The sequence below is a fragment of the Monoraphidium neglectum genome (assembly GCF_000611645.1).
Source record: "Monoraphidium neglectum strain SAG 48.87 unplaced genomic scaffold scaffold02407, whole genome shotgun sequence".
Taxonomy (NCBI): domain Eukaryota; kingdom Viridiplantae; phylum Chlorophyta; class Chlorophyceae; order Sphaeropleales; family Selenastraceae; genus Monoraphidium; species Monoraphidium neglectum.
The window spans coordinates 1-7,791 of NW_014011221.1; the positions used below are offsets into that span (position 1 = coordinate 1).

Here is a 7,791-nt window from a genome sequence, read left to right on the forward strand (position 1 = left end):
GGGTCGGCGGCATGGGCCGCACGCTGTAGGCGTGCGCCTCGGAGGAGGGGCCGTAACTGTACATTTCGTGCAGGTGACCAGTTTCAAGTGTCGGGGGGGAGGGGGCGTGGCTCGCGGCAGGTTCGGGGTTCCAGTGACGAAGTTGTTGACGTTTCACACAGCAGGACGCATGCCTGGCTTAGTCGCTGCTGGGTTACATGGATTGGGCTTACTTGGGTGACTAAGGTGTGTAAGATTCGACCTTCGCTAGACAGAACACTGCTTTGCAGCTCGGTCCCGGCTTGCCTTTCTGCAACAGATCAGTAGCATCAGCTGATCAGCCAGACCGCCGCCTGCGTGGGCATATTGAATCCTTGTGTGGGGCATGAGGTTGAATCGAGCACGAGTGATCACTGATGCAATGTCTCTCCAGGCATGGGTCACAATGGAGGGAACACATTTGCCTGATTATATGTGTCGGCAGCTGCTGAACATACACGACAATCAAAAGGCAGTCAATCTCACAGCTCGCATGGGCCCCTGATATAGCAGTAAGTCCAGGCAAAAGAGGAGGACGTGGCAATCTCGGCAAGCACGCCAATGACATGCGTGCTCTGTTGTGGCAGCCAGGTGTGGCAGACCAAACAAGCCAGCGCTTTGAACGCTGCTGATTTGGAAACAGAAAACCCCCAAGCAAGGCCCCCGACTCACCTCTCTGCAGCAGAGCTGGACCGGGGCTGCGCATGCCTCCTCTCCAGGTATCGATCAGGTTCCCTTGAAGGGATTTAAGGTTGTGACCTCCGCACTCCTGATCCCCACAACCACCTACTAGGCAGCTGGCCCACCCTTGGTGGCGCCAGCGCCCAACAGGCTCCCACGTGCACCGGTTGGCCGCGCAGCTGCGTTCTGTGCAGAGCACATACTAGCGGGTGCGTTGCCCAGGCCTGCGCCGCGGCAGAGCGGCACAGCTGCGTTCTGTGCAGAGCACATGCTAGCGGGTGTGCAGCCCTGGCGGCGGCAGAGCCGCACAGCTGCGTTCTGTGCGGAGCACATACTAGCGGGTGCGTTTCCCTGGCCTGCGCCGCGGCAGAGCGGCACAGCTGCGTTCTGTGCAGAGCACATACTAGCGGGTGTGAAGCCCTGGCGGCGGCAGAGCGGCTCAGCTGCGTTCTGTGCGGAGCACATACTAGCGGGTGCGCCGCCCTGGCCTGCTTGGCGGCAAAGCGCCACAGCTGCGTTCTGTGCAGAGCACATACTAGCGGGCGTGTCGCTGTGCCGGCGAGGCGACGCAGCTGCGTTCTGTGCAGAGCACATACTAGCGGGTGCGCCGCAGCAGGCTGCCGCGACTGGGGCGTGAGGTGCAGTCAACGACCCAGGCGCGGCGTAGTGAAGACGTAGTCGGTAGTCGTGTAGGTGTTGCCCGCTGTTGCTTGACGATCGTCTGTGCGTTGATGAGATCAACAACACGAAAGGTTGAGCGAACGGTTGTACACGTATGTGTTGGTGATTGTGTAGAAATGATCGATAATGAATAAAATGCATGAGTACTGCGTCTTTTGTAGTCCTGCCGCGGAATTGCGAGGGGCAGACGTACGTTTCTGCTGGAAGGTCGCTCGGAAGGCCGCTTCGGACAAGCTCATGGATCAATAAGACCGATCTGGGCCTTGCCGTGGCGACTGCATGACGCGTGATGATCACATATGATACTAGGACAGGGGGTTTGACCCAGGTTTGACCGGCGCGGCGGCGCTGCAGACAGCGGCGCAGCGCTTGCTGCAGTGCGCTGCGGTGCCGCGCCCACCCCGCCCTGTCTCTGACTCTTTCCGTCCAGAAGCCTTCACTGCCCACACACCTCTTCAATTATTCATTCAAACACTCAATCCCACATACATCTACAGTACCTACAACACGTCCCATACATGCACAACTTTGGCGCCGGAATCCCGACCGAGACCGTCTCTGTGACAGCGCCGCACCATCGCACTCGCCGCACGCTCCTGGCTAGGGCCCCGCCCGTGTCCGGGAACGCGCGCCGGGGGCTCTATCAGGCGGGCAAGGCGTGGCGAGCGGGGAGTGCCGGCCGCCACAGGGCCAGTGGGCGGCCTCCCGCTGCTGTTGCGCAACAGCAGGTCAACGCTCACGCTCCACCTCAGTGACAAGTGGATCTGATCCCCTGGGGACATGCCAGCTCGAGACGCCTCCATTTCTTCATGCCTTGCGGTGTTCAAAGCACCCAGAAGTTGGTGCGGTTGTGATTGGATGCTGCAGCAGTGATGGCCCATCACACACAAGTAGCGCACCTGCAAAAGTGCTCGCGCGCCCTCTTCGCGGTCAATATTTCGTTGGCCCGCTGCGCCGCTGCGCCCGTGTGGCCGTTTGTAATCTGTGTTCGACCGCCCCACGCAGCGGCGTCTGCGCCGGCGCTGCCTCCCCGCCGCCCGCCTGCACCACTGACCGTTGCGGCCTGCAGCCGCCGCACCACCAAGTCACGCGTGGTGCCAGATGCGCAGCGCGCCTTCAAGCGTGGGGCGTACAGTTTGGCAAGCCACAGCGCCAGTGGTGCGCAGCTCCCCCCCCTCTCCGCCCGCATCCTCCGGGTCATGCTCTCCCGCAGCCGCTGCCGACGCCACTGCGTCTTGGTCAACGCCCGCAGGTCAGATTCCCAACGCTGCATATTACTCATCGGCATCGGCCTCCTGCTCTGGTCCATCTAGTTCCCGTGCCAGGCCCTGGCCCCGCAGCTTTGAGATGGCTGCCTTGCTTGCGGTGAGGTGGTCAGCGTTGCAAGGGGTCTTGTTGACCGACCGGGACTACTGCTTGCTTGCCTGCTGCTGCCACCGGCTGCGGGCGTAAGCAATATGCATGCTGTGCTCATACTCACGTGGCATTTCTGTCGTGCCAAGCGCCCGCGAGACGTGCTGTCGAGCACCTGTGCGAGTGCCCTCGGCGCGGGGAGCAGCTGCGGCACTCGCAAAGCGGCAGTGACGCGGACAAGTCGCACTGCTACCGTATCGTGAAATTAAGGGAACAGCGATCGTGATTTGTCAGAAACTTGCCTGGTTCGCACGCGCTGGGCTCAGTGGCTGACGGCGCAGATCGCGTTCAAGAGGTCCTTTGGAGAAAAAGCGCAACAAATAGCATATCAATACATACGGTGCTTCTACCAGTTTGCGCGCTACAGGAGACGTGCTGCACCATCATCGCCGCCAAGGCCACCGCTGCTTGTGCTGCGCCGCTGCTGCCGCCGCCGCCGCCGCCGCCGCCTTGCCCGCCGCGGCGCGCAGCCGCGGGCCGGGTCCAGGCCGGACAGGATGAACTACCAGTTTGCGAATCTCCTGGGGGCGCCCTATCGCGGCGGGAACCTTCTGCTGCATGGGCCGGAGCTGCTGTCGCCTGTCGGCAACCGGGTGTCTCAGGTGAGCAACACGCTCGCCTGTATGGCAGCAATAGGGACGCCTGCATCGCAGTAACAGCTCTGCCCAGGGTTCCAGTAACGCCGCATCAGCTGGGCATGTCTGAAGAAGCCTCTTTCGCATTCGACGTGCGCCGGCCGTGCTGCGTCGCATGCTGTGGGCAGGCGGCTCGGCACCGGCGGCGCACCACGAGCAGCAAATCTTTGCGCTCGCCACGCAGTAGAGAGCTGTGGTGTGCGTCAACGCACCCTGCACGCGCGCCCGTTTCGCCGACTCATCCCTCAGATCAACCTGGCGCACTCCACCAGCCAGACCCTGCCGTTTGAAAACCTGAAGCAGGTGCGCGGCAGCTTCCCTGCTCACCGGTAGTGGCTGTGTCGTGGCGAGCAGCCGCAGCCGGGCGGCTGCCGCCCCAGCAGCCGCGGCGCCGCGAGCGCTAGGCGCAAGTCATCGGCTGCAGCCACGGCTCGTGCCTCGCAGGCCCTTGCGCGGCAGCCCGCAACCCTCCCAACCCTGACCCTCCCGGCCAGCCTTCGGCCTCCAGTCCCCAACCCCCTCCGCCCCTCCGCGGCTCGCCCCTGCTGCGTCGTTCGCCCCCAGATCCGCACCCTGTGCCTGTCACCCGACGGCGCCCTGCTGCTGTCGATTGACCAGGACGGCCGCGCCCTCGTAGTGCACAGGCAGCGGCGCGTGCTGCTGCACCATGTGTCTTTCAAGGCGGCCGTCAGGGCTGCGAAATTCAGCCCTGATGGGGCGATGGTGGCGGTCAGCGTCGGGAAGCTGCTGCAGGTGGGCCTGCCCGGCAGCTGCTCGGGAGGATCCGGGCGCTTTGCCTTCCCGGCGACCGGCCAAGGCGTTGAGTGCTGGGGCGGGCACTGGCCGATGCCGGCTGCCGGCGGGGTGTGCAGGCGAGCGTCCATCGTCGTGGGGTGGGGCTGACGGCGCTTCATGCTCTGCGCCACCGCCAACGACCCCCCCCCCCTGTCACCCGCCAGGTCTGGCACACGCCCAGCACGGCCAAGAGCATGGCGCCCATGCAGCTGCACCGCACCTACGGCGGCTGCCACGATGACATCACCAGCCTGGACTGGTCGCCGTGCGGGAAGTTCATAGCGGTGGCCTCCAAGGATCTCACGGTAAGCAGTTGGACAGGCAGCCTTAGACCGGTTGGTTCCCATGCCCTAGTGCCGGCCCGCTGCCGGAGTTCCGGAGTTCTCCGACGAGCCGCCCTTGATCAGCGGTCCCACGCTCGTTCCGCCGCCCGCGGGCCCCGCCTGCCTGAGCCGAACCCGCCCCGGCCGCGACCAACCCGCCCCATGTGCAGGCGCGGGTTTTCTCTCTGAACCCCATCCCAGGCTACGTGCCCCCCATCCTTGCCGGCCACAAGGACGGGCTGATGGGTGTCTATTTCACTTCCGAAGCCACCCAGTCTGCCGCCGCCCTCGCCGGCCAGCCGCCCATCCACCTCTACACAATCAGCCGCGACGGCGCCCTTTTCGGCTGGCACCACGACCGCTCCGCGGCCGCGGCCGCGACTGCCGCGGCGGCCGCGGCGCGTGTGCGGGCGGGGAGGCTGGCCGCGAAGGCGGCGGCCGCCGCGGCGGCGCGACGGCGGGCGCAGTCAAAGTCAAAGGCGAGGAAAGGGGCGGCGGATGACGGGGACGCTGACGAGGACGACGAGGATGCTGAGGAGGACGATGCAGGGGCGTCTGACGAGGAGGAGGAGGAGGAGGACGAGGTGCCTGAGCTGGCGCGGGGCGTGTGGGGCGTGGCTTTCAAGCACTACTTCATGCAGCGCGGCGCCAAGCTCAGCTGCGCGGACTTCCACCGGTGCGGGCTGGGGCCATGGGGGAAAGGGAGGGCAGCGGTTCCATTGTCCTCCTGCCCACGGGTCGTGCACGCCGCATGCCTGTCTTTCACTGCCGGTCAAAGCTTGCCGTGGTGCTCAACCAACCACCGGCAGCCTGCAGCTCTGCGCATACTGTCAACAGTCTGCTGCGCCCGACCCCACCGTTGCACCCCCTCCCCATCAGTCCACCGCTCTCCCGCCGCCTGACCGCCCTCCCCCCTGCCCCCCGCTCGCACCACTCATTGTGGATTCCTCTCTGCTGCTCCCAAAACCCCACACAGCGCCACGGGCGTCCTGGTGGCGGGGTTCAGCCACGGGATCTTCGAGATGCTGCAGCTGCCGGAAGCTTCCTCCATCCACACGCTGAGCGTCAGCCGCGAGCGCCTGACGGCCGCCGCGTTCAACGCCAACGGGGACTGGCTGGCGCTTGGGTGCGCGGCGCTGGGGCAGCTGCTGGTGTGGGAGTGGCGCAGTGAGACGTACGTGCTCAAGCAGCAGGTGGGGAGGAGAGTGCGCGTATGTGTGGTGTGTGGTGTGTGGTGTGTGTGTATTTGGTTGTATGTGTGTGCGCACCAGTGTGCACCAGTGTGCATATGTGTATGTGTGTATGTGTATGTGTGTGTGTGTGCGCGCGCGTACGTGCGTGCATGAATGCACGGGTGCACGTTAGTGTCAACGCGGCGCCATGGCAAATGTGCTGATTCAGGCGTGCCTTCAGCAAGGCTGGCCAGCGAGGGGTTTGCAGCCTGGCCATGCCTCAGGAACAACGTGGCACGCCCCCGCCTGGCGCAGCGGCGTCTTGCGACTGACACACCTCGGTCTCCTGCATGCCTACAGCTTCGGCAACAGTAGCTCCACACGGCGCCCATTCCACATAACACGCCTCCCGGTCCCGGCCGCCGACCCCACCCCAGGGCCATTACTTCGACGTCTCAGCCGCCAGCTACAGCCCGGACGGCGCCCTCCTGGCCACCGGCGCAGACGACTCCAAGGTGCGCAGGGGAAATACGGGGCCAGGGACTCAGAGAGGCGTGCGCTCGGGAGCCCCGGCTCTGGTGGCCTTGGTCTGCGGGTGCAGGGGTTGGCGGTCCCGCCGCCAGCCCCCGGCCCCGTTTGTCCTCGGCCCCTGCTCGCCGCACCTTCCTCGCCTGCCGGCGCACGCGTACGCACTCACGTGCGGCCGCACGCCCCACGCTCCCCAATCCCTCCACCCTGAACCCTGTCAACGTGACCACAACCGCCAGGTCAAGCTGTTCCAGCTCAGCAGCGGGTTCTGCTACGTGACGTTCACCGACCACGCCGCCCCCGTCACGGCTGTGCGCTTCCTGCCCAGCGGCCACGCCGTGCTCAGCGCCTCACTGGTGGGGGGTCAAGCATTGAGCGGTCAAACATTGGCCCCAATGGCCTGCGGCAGCCGAGCTAGTTGCCCTCTTGTCACGCACTGCCTCGTTTCAACTGTGCGAATGCGAAGGAGCCCGCCCGGGGTCGGTCCAGCTGTCTTGCTTGCTTCTGTGTCCTCAAGCCAGGGCCGCGACCAGCGCACCCATGCCGTGGGCTCGACCGACCCGCTGCGGCCGCGCCCAACCCACGCTGTCGTTGCGTCCCCGCCTGCGCCACGCTTCTGAATCACCTAGCAACGCTTCGCTCAAAAGATCCCGCCTGGCAGCCCCTCACATCACGCATCAATGCACCAGGAGACACTAGTTTACCGCCACACACCCCTCAATCAGTCCCCTCACACTCACCAACGCCCGCAACCCCCTCTGCCCCCCTCAAAGACCCCACAACACCCTAACAAAACACCTTCCACAAAACACCTACCAACATACACACACACACACACACACACACATGACACACACAAAACACAACCCCACAGGACGGCACCGTGCGCGCGTTTGACTTGGTGCGGTACCGCAACTTCCGGACGCTGACTACGCCGTCGCCGCAGCAGTTCCTGTCCCTGGCGGTGGACCCGGGGGGCGAGGTCGCGTGTGCGGGCACCCTGGACGGCTTCCAGGTGGGGGGCGGCAGGGGGGCAGGGTTTGTTGGGGAGGGGAGGGTCAACGGGGGTGCAGGGTTTGTGAGGGCGCAGGGTTTACAAGCATGGAGGTTTTATGAGGTGTTGGGGCCGCAGGCCCGGGTTTCTTCGCAGACGACGGGCGTGTTTGAAAGTGCATCGCTTGCATTCTAGCGAGGGGATGATGGTGGTGGGTCAGAAAACGCACTGCTTTCATTTCAAAAAGCACACGTATGCGCCCACACAAGCACACACACACACACACACACACACACACACACATGCACACACTAGCCCGGCCTGCACGCACGCACTCACATATCAGTGCACGCACTACCCTGCCCCTCCCCCCAGATCTGCGTGTGGAGCGTGAAGACTGGCCGCCTGCTGGACATCCTGGCCGGCCACGAGGGCCCTGTGTGCGGCCTGGCCTTCAGCCCCAGCCAGCCCATACTGGCATCATGCTCCTGGGACAAGACGGTGAGGAGGGGGGGCTGCGGGGCGCGGCCCTGGCACGCAGGGTTGATTTT

The 7,791-nt window shown here is 64.7% G+C and overlaps 1 protein-coding gene across 1 annotated transcript in view; it reads left to right on the forward strand.

Annotated features, from left to right (window-relative positions):
• Positions 1 to 3,290: 3,290 nt before the first annotated feature.
• MNEG_10658 (hypothetical protein) overlaps positions 3,291 to 7,791 on the forward strand; it is a gene marked incomplete at both ends in the record, with an annotated part of 6,680 nt that continues 2,179 nt past the window's right edge. The window contains 10 exons of the mRNA XM_014040870.1: positions 3,291 to 3,395; positions 3,678 to 3,731; positions 3,993 to 4,181; positions 4,388 to 4,528; positions 4,717 to 5,222; positions 5,523 to 5,739; positions 6,156 to 6,233; positions 6,486 to 6,602; positions 7,121 to 7,261; positions 7,616 to 7,741. Coding sequence (XP_013896324.1) covers positions 3,291 to 3,395; positions 3,678 to 3,731; positions 3,993 to 4,181; positions 4,388 to 4,528; positions 4,717 to 5,222; positions 5,523 to 5,739; positions 6,156 to 6,233; positions 6,486 to 6,602; positions 7,121 to 7,261; positions 7,616 to 7,741 — 1,674 coding nt within the window. The remainder of the gene's footprint in view (positions 3,396 to 3,677; positions 3,732 to 3,992; positions 4,182 to 4,387; positions 4,529 to 4,716; positions 5,223 to 5,522; positions 5,740 to 6,155; positions 6,234 to 6,485; positions 6,603 to 7,120; positions 7,262 to 7,615; positions 7,742 to 7,791) is intronic.